The sequence below is a fragment of the Hydra vulgaris genome, chromosome 11 (assembly GCF_038396675.1).
Source record: "Hydra vulgaris chromosome 11, alternate assembly HydraT2T_AEP".
NCBI classification, from domain to species: Eukaryota; Metazoa; Cnidaria; class Hydrozoa; order Anthoathecata; family Hydridae; genus Hydra; species Hydra vulgaris.
The window spans coordinates 41172404-41190532 of NC_088930.1; the positions used below are offsets into that span (position 1 = coordinate 41172404).

The 18129-nt window shown below is 29.6% G+C and overlaps 2 protein-coding genes across 2 annotated transcripts; both read right to left on the reverse strand.

Annotated features, from left to right (window-relative positions):
• Positions 1 to 351: 351 nt before the first annotated feature.
• LOC136087036 (uncharacterized) lies at positions 352 to 7863 on the reverse strand. The gene is made up of 6 exons (XM_065809543.1): positions 7606 to 7863; positions 3295 to 3337; positions 2624 to 3085; positions 1964 to 2528; positions 1347 to 1819; positions 352 to 1241 (listed from the first exon to the last, which is right to left on the reverse strand). Exons 1-6 carry the CDS (start codon positions 7861 to 7863, stop codon positions 352 to 354), a joined length of 2691 nt encoding a protein of 896 aa, XP_065665615.1.
• A 1354-nt stretch (positions 7864 to 9217) lies between these two features.
• LOC100199297 (Friend leukemia integration 1 transcription factor) lies at positions 9218 to 10468 on the reverse strand. The gene has a single exon (XM_065811097.1). The coding sequence runs from the start codon at positions 10304 to 10306 to the stop codon at positions 9311 to 9313; it is 996 nt and encodes a 331-aa protein (XP_065667169.1). The 5' UTR covers positions 10307 to 10468; the 3' UTR covers positions 9218 to 9310.
• Positions 10469 to 18129: the final 7661 nt, after the last annotated feature.

The following is an 18129-nucleotide window of genomic DNA, read 5'->3' on the forward strand; positions in this document are numbered from 1 at the left end:
TTTGCTTTTTACACAAGTGAGATATTACCTGGCCAACGACGATATATTAGTTAGTTAGTAGTAAACGCTGAAACTGGCAGAGCCAGTGAGTGTGTTATCAGGCACACTTTGACAGCCGAACTGATCGATTGCTGCTCATCCGGCAATCAATTGCTGCTTTAAAGCTGTTTACTGAAGGCGATTTAACAACTTCTTCTGGCAGAGAGTTCCATACATTCACTACTCGATTAAAAAAGAAGTTTTCTCTGTGCTTATGTTTTGTCATTTCCTTGAAATATTTAAAGCAGTGACCTCTCGTATGATTATTAACTATTGGAAAACGATTGCCTTTTTCTAATTTGTCAATATTATTCATAATTTATACATTTGTATTAGATCTCCTCTTTGTCTCCTTTCCCCTAGAGTAGTTAGATTTAATTTTTCAAGTCTTTTTGTATAGGAAAGATTTCTGATTAATGATACTAGTTTAGTAGCTTTGTGCTGGATTTTTTCGATATAGTCACAATCAGATTTATAATATGGAGACCATACCGGAACTGCAAACTCTAGTAGTGGGCGAATAAAAGTAATATAAAGCAAACGAAGTAATTTATAATCGAAACAAGCAAATGACTTTTTAATACGACCATGCATTTGATTTGTTTTGTTAGAAGTATTACTCATTTGATTTTTCCATTTTAAATTTGCATTAAAAAGCACTCCAAGATCTCTTTCTGTATCTGACACTTTCAGTTGAATACTGTTTAAATTATATAAATATTTTTTGTTATTATGACCATAATGCATAACTACACGTTTTAATATGTTAAACAAAAGAAGCCATGTTTGAGACCATTTGTAGACAATATCTAGATCATTTTGAAGATTAGTAGCGCATTGTTCTGAAGATAATTGAGAAAGCACTTTTGTATCATTGGCATATAGTTTGGTTACATTATGCAATTTTTTTGGAAGGTTGTTAATGTATAAAGCAAATAAAAGTGCTGCAATTACAGACTCTTGCGGTACACCACTGAAAATATTAACCAAGTCAGAAATGATTTCACATTGAACAACTCTTTGTCTTCTATTTTCTAAAAAGGCTTTGATCCATTTAAGTATCAGACCATCAAAGCCGTATGCTTTTAGTTTGGCTAACAGTCTTTTGTGTGGAACGGTGTCGAAGGCTTTAGCAAAATCTAACAAAATTACATCAACTGGAATACCAACATCTAAGCTTGACGAAATGTAGTCAATGCTTTCTAAAAGGTTAGTGGTACATGATTTGTTTCTAACGAAACCATGTTGCGCTTTTGCTAGAAGAATTTTTTTTTACAGGTACTCTTCCATTTTAGCTCTAATTATACTTTCCATAATTTTACATGGAATAGAAGTCAATGAAACTGGACGATAGTTGCTGGGAAGAGTCTTATCACCTTTTTTGAATAGAGGCGTTACATTCGCTGATTTAAATTGAACTGGAAGCTGACTATTAGTTAAAGATGCCCTAATAATTAATGTTAGAGGGATAGCAAATGCTTCCGCACAGTTTATTAGAAGAAATGGATGCATATTATCAGGACCACATGCTTTATTTTGATTAAGATTTTTAAGTTTATCTAATACCATTTTGTAGCTGATATCATTTGGATCTAGATCAACAAACTTTGAATGATTCTCGTTTAATTCAACTGTGAAATGTGGAAGTTCCCCTTCTTCTTCAATTACGAAAACATCTTGGAAATATTTATTGAGTAGATTAGCTATCTCTCTAGGTTCTTGAGTTAGACCACCATTAGCTGTTTTTAATGCCCTGATTGATTCTTTGATTAGTTGTTGGCTGTTTAGGTATTTATACAGAAGCTTCGGGTTCGTTTTGGATCTTTTAAATAAAACATTTTCATATGCAAGACGAGATGTTTTAATTTCTTTTTTCACTAACTTGCAAGTCAGTTTGTACTCTTTAGACAGAGTAAGATCTCACCATTTACAAGCACAATTCAGGTATCTAAGATTATGCTTCTTTTTAATTAGAGTTTTGAGATCATTTTTGATCCATGGAGCAATTTGCTTTTTTATTCGAGATACGTCAAGCACTGGAATGAATTGATTACATGATACATTTAAAAAGTGAGTTAGATTGTCATACATTTCCTGAACAGATAAAGTTTCCAACAGCATTACCCAATCAATATTTGTAATAAAGTCAGAAGTTTTATTGGTGTCATTCTTTTTGTAATTAAATTTTAAGTAACTGTGCGATAAGTTATTAACCATACTTTTAATAATAAAATCAAAAAAGATGACCAAATGACCTTTATTTATGTTACCAAGGACAGATCTTGGATCTCGGACGCTTCCCGACTGAGTTATTAAGATTAGATCAAGAGTGTTAGTGGCAGAATTATTTGACATTTTAAAAGTCGGAACATTTACATGTTGATACAGATAGATTCTGGTAAAAGTTTCACTAAAGTTATGCTCGATACCATTTTTAATGTTTGTAATGTATCCATTTGACCATACAATTGACGGGAAATTAAAATCTCCTGTAATAAGTAAGTCTTTGTATCCTTTTATATCAATATGGTCTTTAGTCTTTTTGAAAACCAAATCCATTTAATTTTGACGATCTGATTTCTACGAATGCCATATCGAAAGGGCGAGTATTCAGCAAGTGTACTGTTTGCTTCGTTTCTTTTCTTTCTTAAATCGTAATCAAGACTTCTTTGTGCTTCAGTTAAATCTGGACTTATGCAAATTGATTTGTAACCTTCTTTCTCTCTCAAATGTTTTGCTGCTAGAAGAAGTGGATTTCTTAACGAAACATCACTTAGTTCAACTATTATTGGACCTGGTTTAATTGTATCTTTAAATTTTAGTCTTCTTGCATAAACTGGTGAAACACTGCTTTTGCCAATTTCATTAAAAATCTCTTTGATTATTTTGCTATCATCTGCTTTTTTATCTGTTAAAAATTCCATTTCGGATTCAGGTATTCCATAGATAATTACGTTCTTTTTTCTTCTTTCTCTTTCATTTAATTCACTTATAGTTGCATTTGCTACAGCAAGCTGGTCAGCTGGTTTTTTAGCATTTTTAGCACCTTGTTTTATTACTTATTTAGTAATAAAACAAGGTGCTAAAAACCTAATTGCTGCTGATGTTTGAAGGATTTACTACTTTTTTTGCTGATTCTAAATCTACTTGGAGTTTTGCTTCTTTGCTCTTCTCATTTTCGTTGTGCTCTAGTAGATTTAATCGATCAGCAAGGGTCACGAGAAACTTTGATATACCATTCATGTAGCTGTTTACTTGATTCACTAGCTCTGCTATCAAGTTTTTTGCCAGTTTTTCTCTTGTAGAAATTTTGTAATCATTTTGATAAAACAAAAACAGTTCTTTAAACAAGTTTTTGATAGGAGGGCTACCACCCTACAACAGTGGATTACCTCCGGGTCGTGAAATATTTAAGTTTATTAGTTAGCTTATTAACACAAATAGAACTGTTAGCTTTTTGTGTTTTTTAGGGTTATGACTTTTTTTCAACCCCATGCTCCTGTACTGTAGTTTTATGAACTTTTACTTAAAAAGCACGAAATGAACTATTATTTGCATATCTTTTGAAAAAAGTTCACCCCGTCATTGAAAAATTGATTTTTAACTACGCAAACCGGTTTTTATTGTCGTCATCATTAAAATTTAGTTAAATTCAGTTAAATATTTTAATAAGTATATATATTTTTTTTAATAAAAAATCTTTGAGACAGTTTTTAAGATGCACATACATTGATATATATATATATATATATATATATATATATATATATATATATATATATATATATATATATATATATATATATATATATATATATATATATATATATATATATATATATATATATATATGAAAGGGCAAAAGTGGCGTGCGTGCCCAGGGCGCCATGATAATAGGGGCGCTGAAAGACATTAGGCACAAAAAAAATGAGATTTTAATAACAAAAAGTAAAAAAAAAAGATTTTATTGATGAGGTATAAAATAAATTTACTTGGTGAAGCCCATAGCAATAACTTTCCTTTATTTTACCAAAAATTATAGTTTTTAAATAAATTATCTCTTTTTTTTTTATTGGTGGGGACCAACCAAAAAAAAATTGGCTTATTTTTATACTGACAAAATTGAAGTAGGCACTAGGCTTTATTCAAACAAAACATTTTGTTGCTAAAAATAAGATTTGTCAGTTTATTTTAGAAAAAAATTATTATAAATACTTTATTGGTTGTTCTTAAAAAAAATTTAATCACGTTTTTAAACAGCAAATAAAAAGTAATAAAAAATTAATAAACTTTGTTTAATAAGGTTTAACAACTTCTTAAGGAGTGTTAAAATCTCAATACAAATGTCACTCCTACCTTCAAAAAAGTAATCAAAGTCAAGACTTATAACTACGAGCTGGTGTCTCTCACTTATATCGTGCAAGGTAACGAATATAACTATCATAAAAAGGATTATGAAATACTGAGCACAATCTAAAATTAAAGTCTCAACATAGATTTAAAGATCACAAAGGTGCAGGGCAAACCTGATTCAATCTCGTAACACTTTAAAGAAAGAAGTTTACGGGTTTTCTGGTTTATATAACTTTTATTGACTTTGCCGAACCATTCATTACAGTGTGATATAACAACTTATTTATAAGATTCAAGCGTAAGGCATTTGAGGCCAGCTATTAAACTATATCACTGGTATCACTAGCTATTCCTTCTCAAAAATTGTTCTATTCAAACGTGTCCAACAACGCGCAATATCTTTAATTAAATACTTTTGTTACAACCAAAAACTAAATATACTTGGTTTAAGTACACTCGATGAACGCAATTATCTAATACTGCAATACAAAATTGCTTGTCATTTATAATAGGTTGAATTTTATATTTTACAACTACAGCCTTTCTTATCCAACTTAGCATATAATTTAAAAAAAAAGTTTGTTTAAAAAACCAACTAATCAAAGGTAAACGAGAATGTCATGCAACGTCAGCACTTTTTTACAAACCGTGTTGCAAACCGTTGGAATAAACTAACGCATGGTGTAACTGATGCATCTACTGTAAACTCTTTTAAAAAGTATGTTTATGATGTTATTTTGGTTGCAGCAATACCAATCGTCATCATATAAAAGCCTGGTGTTGCTTTCCTTTATCAATATTAAACTTTTTAGGAATAAGTTTTATATTTTATTGTGATAAATAAATAAAGATATTTTTGTTTTCAGTTGTAGTCCCACGAGAACTGTTTATTTAAGATTCTCAATCATCTTGAAATATCAAGAACCGGTAAAAATTAAAGCTTGTAGAATAGAAGACAACTTTTTAGAAGATATTTTGTATCTTAATAGTTTGAAGGGGTCTTCGTTTTCCACTACTCGAAATACTTTTGGCATTCAAATCAAATTTACTCAAATTGTATATAGCCTATTTTCCAATATATATGCATTGATATGCTAATGCTTGCTAATTCGAATTTTTTTTTGCGTGCTAATTGAATTTTTTCGACATGCATGCTAATTTTGAATTTTTTAACGCAACACCACCCCTGTCGCAAAAGTTGAACGACCTTTAAGTTAACTAAAATTAATTTTAAAAAATGATCGTATGGCCACTATAAGACATGAGTGTTGATCGAACATACATGTTAAAAATGAACTGGAGACAACTTTGCCGTAAGATGAAATAATAACAAACAGTGCTAGTAAAAAGCAAGAAAAAGGTGTTTTTCAATATTAATTGCGAAGGGTCTGAATGTTAATCATAATCAGTGAGTGTGTTGCATAAGTATTTTTTTATTTAGATGCGGTTCATGAAAATGTGGATATGAAGTAACGGTATTAGAAGTAAAAACAAGTTATTAACTTGTATAGCTGTACATGCTTTAATTTAAAATATGCAAGTTTAATGGGGCAACTAATTGCTGCTATGACCTGGGCGTCATAAAAGCTGTAGACGGCCCTGGGGTCATTATGATGTAAATGTTAAGTTTGTGCTGCGAAACATTACTAAAAATGTGCATTATAGTTTACTTATGAAAAAAATTCCTTTTGAAATAAAATGGAAGCGTGTCTTGGACTGCAATAAAGTGCAAATTACTTCGTATAATGTAAATACACGTGGTTTAACGTCATGTTTCATTACTCTACATCTTGTTACATAAAATTTAAAAATGCAAGCAGTTGTTAAAGAAAAAATAGCCAGAGTGTAGAAAGGAACACATAAAAGCAAATTGTTTCAGTTATTTGCAATTTTTTATGGCTAAAGAAGCCAGATTTGGATTTATTTGGTAGTTCTGCTCGAAATTTTCTACACTGCAAAATCATGTCGTGATATGTCGTGATATGTGTCGTGATATGTGTTCAAAAACTTTCATAGCTGTTGCTAATATGTCTTTAATGACACGTTCAACTGCCTGAGAAATGCTTGGAATAACACTCACGACATCATCAACGTGGAACTGGAAATGTTTAAGATCATCATTAGAAACAGTTGATAAAAGTGGTGGTGTTATGATTGCAACAGACCAGTCGATCATTTTTATAAATGATAAAGCTTCCCAATCAAGCTTGATGCATGATTTATCAAGTCACATATCGGGCTACTTTATGATGTAGCTCGTGCGTCAATTGTTTTGTCACACGAAAACTGATAAATTGATACATTTTTATATGTAACTCCTCCAAAAAAAATGTTATCAGGATGAGCAAAATAACAGTTATTTTGCAACACTGGTTTAAGTATTTTCCAGTCTTCCTTCCCTAGTTCATAGCACTCTTTCATAAGATAAAATAAATATTTTACTTCGTCAAGGCAGGAAGAATGACTCTTTATGTTGAATCACGATGGCACATAAACATTTCGGATGAATCTTGCAATCTATGCAGTGGTTTTGAAGGACTTTAAATACGACTGGCCTTTGTTAGTTATCATGTATGGCGGAAATTTTCTATAACAGTCTGGAGGAACAATATTTGATCACAAGCAGTATATTCCTACAGAACGGCTAAGCAAGCTTCGAGAAGGTATCCTGATCAAAGCTTAAATCATTTTTAATATCAACATTTACATCCGTAACTTTAGTTAAGAACCTGTTTAAAGTTCACAGCTAAATCTTTTAGATCAAAATCTAGTACAATGTCTATTTTACCTGTTAAAGTAGTTGAACCTGCTGAACGTTCACCATCCAGAACGGAGAAATATTTTCTAAAAGGTAGTTCATTTGCATGTTACGAGCAGACCAACTATTGTAATATTCTCCCAAGACGTTTTTCTAATTTTCTGATTACTCCATTGTGTTGTTGTGTTATTCACAGCACCATCCCAAACGACTACAGCTAAAGTGTGTGATGATTTAATGCTATTGATGCTCAGTAATATTTTTTGTGCAATATCAACAACTTTACTACTTTGTGGTATAGAATGATTGACATTTTGCAGAAATGATACTACCACATTATGTATTTTTTTAAATTTCGTCAGACGCCACTGATTTTATCAAAAGTGATATCCTGCTTCCCATCAAATCCAATGCAAAGTACTTTATGGACTTCAACAGCATGCTTTTTTATTTACCTTTTTTCTCCAAAATGTATTTTTCTGACGAATAAGTTTTGCTGGATCAATAGCATTCTCTGGTGTTAGAAGGTCTAAATATTTTAGTACGGCATTTTTTATTAGGCAAGCATCCTTGTTACTGATTTTATACCAATCTATGACGCTACATAACTCAGGATATTGTTTAGTGTTGTAAATCTTGATCTCTTCGTCACTTGGCAATTTATTATGACTTGAAATCACTTTATAACTTGACATCATCTCATCATCTGACATCTCAATCGGCAAAAATTCTTCATCAGACTTTTACTGTTCATTATCACTGCAATATGTTTCACTTGGATCAATTTCTTTATTAAACTTCATCTTCTTATCTTTAATCGGTAATTGCATGTTTTACTTTTTCTTTTTTTTTCTCTTCTGCAGTTTAATTGTTTCTTCTTTGTTTGCTTTTCCTATTATCATCTTCTGTACCGTTTTTTGATCTATCCAGAATTCCAATTCAAGTGTTGAAATTTTTTTTGGTAGTGGGCATAAACAAGTTGACCTTTTTCAAACACCATTATCAAAACACTTACACAGACAAATATCGATTTGGTCTAACATTTGTAAATTTGATTTAAATTTTGCAGACGACTTTTTGCCACTAGGGTATTTACCAAGACCGTGTACTTTGTTAATTTGTCTCGTTATGTGAATAACTAAGCTGCTGATTTCAATGGTAGGAATTCTTGCTTAGTTGTTCAGTGCTTTAATTTCATTAGCTATGACTGTTGCTCTTTTAGTAACACTTACACAATTGTCATTTTTTAATAAGTTTTATGCTTTAAAACGCCAACAGAAGTTGGCTGTTGATTTGTTTGGAGTGGTATAGATGGTCCAAGAACACCATGTTTCGTTTCACTTTGTAAATTTAACAGTAACCATTTTTGTTTTCAATTTTAACTAATTAAACTAAAACAAAAAAACAAACAATGTAATTTAAACGTAATATATACAAGCAAATATCTTATAATGAAGTGCAGAATTATGTTAATGTTTGCATGTTAGTTGTAGGTTGGTAGTGAAAATAAAATTTTTAATTTTTTTCACGTTTGTTAGGTAGTATTACAAGTTTTAAGGAATGTTTCATAAATTTTTTTTTTGACTCATTCTTACATATATTTAGGCATCAATTTACATAAATTTAGGCATCAATATATTTGAACCATATTATTTGAACTTATAATATCATATTTGAACGATATTCCATTATATTTAAATCGTATTCTTGTTCATTAGGTTGTAAGAAAATATATATACATTTAAACATCAATAAAATTACTGAGGAGAAAGTACAATAATTAGTAATGATAAATCATCTCTAATTTAAAAAAATAGTGAAGTTTTTGAACGAATTTATATCTATTACTTCCCTCCCAATTTCCAAGAGCTGAACGAATGTATATCTATTACTCCCCTCCCAACTCACGCTTACGCACAAACGCACAACAGCGACGTTTTTTGTTTTCCAAGCTTTTGAGCTTTAAAAGCTAGACAGCCTATTGAAGAAACAAGCTAAATGGATAAATAGTAAGTTTCAAACTGTGTTACAGATTTTTTATTTTAAAATAAATGAAAAAGCAAAACATATGTTTATATTTTCCGTTTTATTACAAAAAACAAACAAAACAACTTTAATATAAAAAAATTGAATAATAAATATAGAATAATAAATTTAAAGTCAGTTTAAAACCTCCTTAACAAATGGAAAAGCGATATTTGTACTGTTGTCAAAGTTATCTGAATTAAAAATGATATTAGAAGCATGGATAATGGGATTACTGAACTCTGATAACATTCTGATATCAAACTTGTATGCGTATCGTTTGCCATGTATTTTAGACAAAATATTTTTTTCATAATAGTATCGTAATGCTCGTCCAAGTTTTTCATAGTTCATACTTGGTTTATTTTTACGTTGGCCCCATCTTCTTGCTACTTCTTCAGGATCATTTAATTGAAATTCTCCATTTTCTCCGGTCCACTGAATAATTTTTGAATTTAGTGGATTGCTTAGAAGTTCTAATAAAAAAATCCACAATTTAACTTGACCTGAATTTATTTGAATATTAGAAATGTTTGACTTATTTAAATAAAATGGATGATGTAAGAACTTCTTATATTTAACACTGGAAGGGTATGAACACTCTGATAAGCTTGTCGGATCACCATACAAACAAAGTGCTGAAGCAGCGTAATCCGTTGTACTATATTGATAGGGATAACTTGTGTGTTCTGACATCAACGAGTAATTCAAATTTTGAAGCTGCAAGCAACTCATAGAATTATAGTACAGTCTGCACAAGTATGAAATGAGGATATCTCCTCCGTATGCTGATGAATAGTGAAGAAACTCCTCTCGTGTTAATTTACATAAAGCTTTTCCATCAAACATATCGAAAGCGTTAACACTGATATCTTTTAAACTAAATTCTTCGATTGCCCAATGGACCCAATAACGAACTTGTTCTCTTGTCCAAAGCTGTGGTTCAATGGGCATAAATAGGCTGATTTGATTTTTAAATTCAAAAGTTTTTTTTTTCAGGTTTGAGTCGCATTGGACTAATGAGCTCGGAGTACTTATATCTTCAATCTTGCAGTTATCGATTTTGAACCCAATGTTAAGTTTATTTAAATCAAGTCTTGTAGAACCCGTCAAATCTTCGATACGTAACATTCTTTTTATTATTGCAGTTATTTAACACTCTACTTTTTAATGGACAATAAATTAGAACGTTTTTCAAATACAGTTAAAAATTGATATTAGATTTGAAGTATTTTGCAAAATACATACATAACTTTTTACCCAAGAGAATACTAACAAAAAAAACTCGTTTGCAATTTGCTTTTTTAAAACTAATTTAAAAATTACGTAAATAATCCTGTTTTTTTATTATTATTAAAAAAAAGAAACGATACAATGCTTAATTAAATCGGCGATACAAAGCTTGAATAAAAAGCGATTCAATGCATAATTAAATCAGTAAACTACTTTAATTTACCTAATTTACGAGATAGTTACGCGTATGGTTTTTAGAATTTTCTTATTTTAAATAGGGGTGAAGGAAAAAGCAGCGGATGAAGAATTTATAAAATTAGAGCACTTTTAATTTTATGGATAAACAATAATCTTTAATTAATAAATAACTAAGAATTCATTTAAAATATTTCTTATTTAAGATTTTTTATTAAACAAAGGGATTATCAACCCAGTGGACGTCCTAAGACGTCCGACGGACGTCGAATGGATGTCCAGACGTCCATTGGACATTTTTTAGACGTCTTAGGACGTCCAACTCTACTGGGAAGAACGCAAAAAAATTACCTTTGTTTTTATTTTTTTAGGGGGGAGGGGGTGCGGCACGGAACCTCCTGTGTTAACCGTATTAGTTTTACCGACAATTTAATGACTATTCTAAAGTATTTATATTTTCAGCACTTAAATTATTTCAAGAAATGAATTTTTTTTCTGAAAAAGCACTAAAACGAGATAAATAAATCATACTACTCCTATTATAGAAATAACTGAAATAGACATCGAAAATCTGCATATGCTCTCGGCATTCCTGCTAATTCTAAGAAATGTTAGTATAGCGCCGGGTTATTTATTTTTAAAAGTTACGTTCTAAATTTATTTTAAATGTCTTTTAAACGTTTTCTAAACATTCTTCTTAAAGAACGTTTAAAAGACATTGAGAACGTAACTAAATGCTAAAAGCCCGTAGGGATATAAAAATTATTTTAGGACTATCTAGCTGGAAATTTAATTTCCATTCTGGTTGTATAACTTTTTTCAGCTAGAACAAAAAGTTAAATATAAAACCAAAAAAGTAAAAAAAAACACTCTCTTCTCTGATAAAACCGCACACTTAATTAATTACTTTTAGTTTTTTCGCGATTGACTAAGCGCCTATCTTTATCTAATTAACAGTGTTAATTCCGGTTAAACTATAAATAAATTATTATGTTATTTGCTAATACAGCAATTATTTACTCATTAAAAAATTAATTATTACGTTATTTTTCAATATAAGCATCACTTATATTGAAACAACTCACTCACTTCAAAATGTCAACTAAAAAAAAAGTTCAATGAAGATGAAATACTAGCCACATTAACTGATATGAATTAAAACAATACGTCACACTCAAACATGGCGTTCCAGTCTTAACACTCAAAGGTTGCAAATATAACAACAACTAAGATTTCTATGGCTCAGAATGTGTAACTGGCTACCATAACGCAAAGATTAATCGCACATATTTGAAAATGGTAAGCCTGGCAAAGACTGGTTTTATGCCTATATGAAGAAATTGTCAAAAGAAATTGTCAAACAAGAAAAACGGAGAATTTATCATCTAACAGAACTGCTCCTTGTGTGCCACAAATAATTGATTGTTATTTTTAATGTATTACCAAACAATATCAACAGAATGGTATAACTTCTGGGTCGCATATTTGGAACTGTGATGAAACAGGTTTTTCGGGTGATCAAGCCAAAGCAACCGTAGTGTACTGAAAAGGGAAAAGACGTACATTTATATCATCTTGCTCTGTTACTGCGTCATTGTCTTTAACGGTCTTGTTGATAAAGAATATTTATACTATAAATATTCTTTATCAACAAGGTATATTACTATTAATTGACAAGCCAACTCGTGTTACTCATCAAACTAAAACACTCATAGACAATATCTTTATTAATAATTTTTCAAAATATAACACTCAAAGTGGGATCATAAAAACCGATGTAAGTGATCATTTTCCAATCTTTTTTACTTCTAATTCAATATGCAAAGAAAAATCTGATGGGATAATAAACAAAATAATATATATATAAAAAAAAGGGAAATAAATTAAAATAGTATTCAAATTTTTCGCGGTCACTTATCGCTAATAAACTGGCAACAACTTATTAACTACAAAGACGCAAATAAAGCTTATTAACATTTTATCTGTGAGTTCAGTAATGCTTTTGAAAAAGCATTTCCAAAGCAAGAAAAAAGAGTCAAGCTCAAAAATTTACAAAGTCCATGGATTTCACAAGGCTTTATCAAATCTTCCACAAAAAAAAAAACTCTACGAAAAATATTAAAAAAAAAACAACCTACAAAAATGAAAAAAAATATAAAACGAACCTTTTTAAAAAAATTAAGAAACAAGCTACAAAAAACTATTATTCAAATCTTTTACAAAATAATATTGGTAATAATAAAAAAACATTGGATGTTAAAAAAGAAGTAATAGGAAAGGAAAAGATTGATCCAGGTAATATCCTGCCAAACCATTTAAATATCGATAACAAAAACATTGTTATTAATGATCAAAAAAAGATTGCTGAAGGTTTTAACAATTATTTTACAAACATCGGAAACACACTAGCTAATAAAATAACTCAAAGTAAAAAAATATTTAAATCATGTTTAAAAGAAGTGTGCTTTGTAATGGACGAGTTTGACTTATCTTCTGATGAGCTTCGAAACCCATTTAAAACAATACAATCAAAAACGAATCCGGGCCTTGATGATATCAGCTCTCATGTGGTTAAAGAAGTTTATGATGTTATTTAATATCCCCTATTGTATATCTTTAATCTCTCATTAAAAAGCGGAGTTTTTTCTGAACACCTAAAATTAGCACGCGTAGTTCCGATATATAAAAGCGGAGATAACTCTACTTTATCAAACTATAGGCCTATCTCCATACTTTCATGCTTCTCGAAAGTATTAGTACGCATTATGTACAACGGACTTTTTTCATACCTCCAAAATCACAATATCCTTTTTAATAACCAATACGGATTTAAAAAAGACCATTCAACTGAACATGCAGTAATAAAGTTAGTTAACGAAATTTTGAATGGGTTTGACAAAAATCAATATCTGTCAAAGGCGTTCGATACAGTGGATCACAAGATCCTTCTATAAAAACTTAGTAATTATGGTATAAAAAATAAAAATCTAAAATGGTTTAGATGCTATCTAAACAATCGTAAACAAGCTTTGTATTACAATAAAACTTACACTTCCCTTCAAACCATTACTTGTGGCGTTCCCCAGGGATCTATTCTTGGTCCTTTGCATTTTCTTGTCTATATTAACGACATATTTTTGTCTTCTCGTATACTGAATTTTTATTCTTTTTGCAGATGACCCAAGCTTTCTACACCCACTCAAATATTAAAACTATTTTTAACATAGTAAATCAGGAGCTTGAAGAGCTAAGCGATTGGTTGAAAGCTAACAAACTTTAAATGAATGTATGGTTTCTGATGGTTTTGTGAAAAGAATGTATTTGCTAAAAAAGCAAATACATTCTTTTCACAAAACCATCAGAGTCAGACACATTACCATTAAAACTTCCAGATATTTTAGTTGACAAAACAATATTAAAAAGAGCATTTTCTGTGAAGTTTCTAGGAGTCATTCTAGATGAACATATTAGCTGGAAAGAGCTTATCAAGTTGTTAGAAAATAAAATATCTAAAAGCATTGGGATTATGCATTAAACTAAGTATATTTTAAATAAAGTATGTCTTAAAAGTTTATACTTTGCATTTGTTCATAGCTACATTAGCTACTGTAATGTTGCCTGGGCAAATTCTTACCAATCAAAACTAGCCTTAGTCTATAAAAAACAAAAGCAAGCATGCCGCATATTCACAAATGGATATGTTAGTGCTAAACAAATAATGAAAAAACTGAGGGTTCTTAATATTTATGAACAAAACATCTATAGCATCCTTCAGTTTATGTTCAAAGTAAAAAATAATTTGGTCCCAAAAATATTCCATAATTACTTCCAACTTATTGATCATAAATACGAAACAAAACATTCTAAGCAGAACTACTATATTCTAAAAATGTCTTTGAGTCAATCCCAATTCTCAATATCTAGAAGAGGACCACAATTGTGGAACTCATTTCTCACAAATGAGATTAAAACGATAAGCTCTTTTCAACATTTTAAATGCAATGTTAAACAACAGTTACTTGATCTCAACATTACTGAAACAATTCCTTATTTTTAAAAAAAACTTTCACACGTCTTGAAATTTTTTTTTTTTTTTTTTTGCATTTACACAATAGCTGAAAATGACTATGGTTATATTTATAAAAATGCATTTAATTGTATTTATATTTATAAAGATACATTTACTGGGCTATTTTACTTATACGAGTTCTTATATTTATATATATTTAAATATCTTATAATTTGTGTTTATCTTATATTTAATTGATATTTATTGTAAAACATAATTGAAATTAGCGGGGCAAGATGATAAGACCATCGTTTTCTGCTTGCTCCAATCAATTTGTTACGTTAACAGTTTTGTAAAAAAAAAAAAAATTATATTGGCGATAAAGATTATATATTTATATAATAATACAAAAAATATGTCACCAAACAAAAAATAAATAAAACAAAAAATTGATTAAAAAATTAAAAAGTAAGCATACACCAATGAAAGGCTTCAGAATGGAAAAAAAAAAACATTAATGTGTAAATGTAATTTTATATAAAGAATAATTACCATATAAAACATTGTATCATCATGAAATAATATTAAATTATTACTAGAAAACGAAGCGCTTTCTTAAAAAGAAAGTTGATTCACTTCAGGAATATCTCTTTAAGACAAAGCGCTTTCTGTTAAGAAAGTTGATTCTTTTCAGAAATATCTCTATAAGCAAAGTTATTAAATAAGAAACAAATGAAAAAACTTATTAAAAGTATTAAAATTTTTATAAATAGAGGGTATTGAATTTGAACCAATACCCTCTATATTTAATCGACCCTCTTTATTAAATAGTTACTTTAAATGTTTAGATTCTTTCAGAAATTTTAATAGTTTTTTGAATTAACGAAATGAAATTTTATTCCTTTCGTACAAAAAGTCTAAAGTAATTTTGTAATTGGAGATAGACCCTTTTTATTAAATAATTACTTAAGTGTTTAGATTCTTTCAGAAATTTTAATAGTTTTTTGAATTAACTAAATAAAATTTTATTCCTTTCGTACAAAAAGTCTAAAGTAATTTTGTAATTGGAGATAGAAACCTTTCTGTCTTACGACAAAATGAAGTCAAATCATGAAAGACTTTAGAGGTCAAACAGACCTTTCCCCTCAGTAACTAATGAATTATTAGGGTATCTTAATTTAACATAGGTGACAAACTTTGTTTTTGATAAGGAATTTAAAACAAAATTATCCTGTTATCCCTAAGGTAGCTTTTATTAATTAATCGCTATCTATTATTTATTATGAAAACGGGTCATTATAGCCTATTATAGTTTTATTTATTTAAATAATAAATAAGTTTATTGTATTGCTTATTTTCGTAATTTTTAAAAAACTCAACTCAACTTCGAAACTCTAATCTAATTTTAACATTTTTTTATTAATAAAACAAAAAAAGTTTCTAGAAATACTCTATCTCTTCGTCTTACAACTTTAACTAGCATCCTAACTATTAACTTTAATTTTTTTTTCTTTAGACAGTGAAATATTTGTGTAACCATTTATTCTCTCCATCAATTATGACAACTAATTCCAACCGGCACATCTAGTTTCTTTTTAGGAATTAAAAAATGTATAGACTCGTGTTTGTTGCAACCTAGGCGTAAACCAAAACACGTATGTATTACAGGCAGTTTTACTCAAGTTTAACACGTGATTTTTTGAGGTTTTAAAGTCAAGTTTATATGTCGCATGCTTTTATCAGTGGTTTCACATTCCTTACTTTTTTTATAACACAAAATAATTATAATATGATACTACGTTTCCGTAAAGGTAAAACCATTGGTATTATAACTGATATGGGATCATCCATAAAGTACGTACGCTTGGAGGGGAAGTGGGGGTCTGTAAATAGCGTATATGAAATGGGAGGGTAGTGAGTCAAATAAAAAAAGTAAGGAGGCTCTAAACAAAAAAAAATTGTAAAATGTTGGGTAGGTAGGTTAAAAGCGCAGGTAGTTTTAGAAAGGTGGAGGGTACTCAAAAAAGCTTATTAATCTTTTTTTTATTAAAATTTTTATTAAACTTTATTTCAGACCATACGCAGTTTATTAAGATCCTCGCCCCGTTATTTAATTTTCAAAAAAAGTTTGAATGCAAAATCTTTTTTTCTATAAGAAAATAGGTAGTCTCTCTTTTCAAACCCTTATTCCATTGAGCATCCTTGACGTGCGAAACCCGGGATTTTTAGGGGATAGGCAAATTGGGAAATATAGGGAATGGCGCATCGCAGTGTACATAAATCAACTAATTTATATAGCCATAAGTGCAGTGAGTGTGCATACATCGACTGAGGGTTTGGGTGGGCAGGTTGTATTAAATTGAAAGATTATTCTTTTTCATGTTTACGGACTTAAAGGAGACCGTCGGAATAAAAATTTGATAAGAGAGCTTACCATGAAAATAGGTTGTCTCTTTGATGTGTGTTAAAAGAGAAGATTTAACTAATTACCTAAGCACAATAATAACATAAGTATATCTATTATGAAATATGTGCAAATGTTTTATTTTATATTTTAAAATATCAATAAAGATTTTAAAAATGTGCAAGCTTAAGGATTTGATCCACAGCGATTTATTTCACAGAAGTGAAACGCAAAGAGCTAATTACTTCGGCGTATTGTTCGATAAATATTTTGACGCTACTTAATAAACAAAAGACTTTATTGCCAAAATGCAATTTTCAAGTAAAAGTAAAACGGTAAAACTTGATATAATTTTTAACATTACATAGTTTAAAGTTTACATAAATTAAACATTTGCATACACTTTCGTTTACATTTTCTTTTGAAAAAAGTTCTGCAAGTTTTTCTCGCCATGTTGACTTGATCACCCGAAAAACCTGTTTCATCACAGCTCCAAATACGCGATCCAGATTTTATACCAGACTGTTGATATTGTTTGGTAATGCATTCAAAGTAACGATCAATTATTTCTGGCATACAAGAAGCAGGTCTGTTAGATACTAAATTCTCCGCTTTTCTTGTTGCAATTTCTTTTGACAATTTCTTCATATAAGAAAAAGATTATAATAATATTGTTTAATATTATTCTTTTAGATTATTTTATTTTTAAAACTTAAATATCTATTTATAAAATAAAAAGAAAGAATCGCACCCTTATATTCTGATCATGAGCGAAATAACTTTCAGATAAAGTCTGATCATGAGGCAAAAATCTTTAAGAAGATCAAATAATTTAAGTTCTTGAACTTTTTCCTGTATAAACGTACTTTTATTATTATTAGTTTTATTAAGTACTCAACTCGTTAATAAAAATAGGAATGAATAAAGTTCTCTTTTTTTTCTTCTACTCTAAAAGAGGATTACTCTCTTCAGACCAAGCGCAGCACTGGCGCACCCCCATTTTAGCTAACGCAGGGAGCCTCGCGCCACAACACTTCTACACCCACATCAGAAAATGAATAAAGCATTTTATAAATTATTTTATGTCATAACATTTTTGGAGTCAAAATAGTT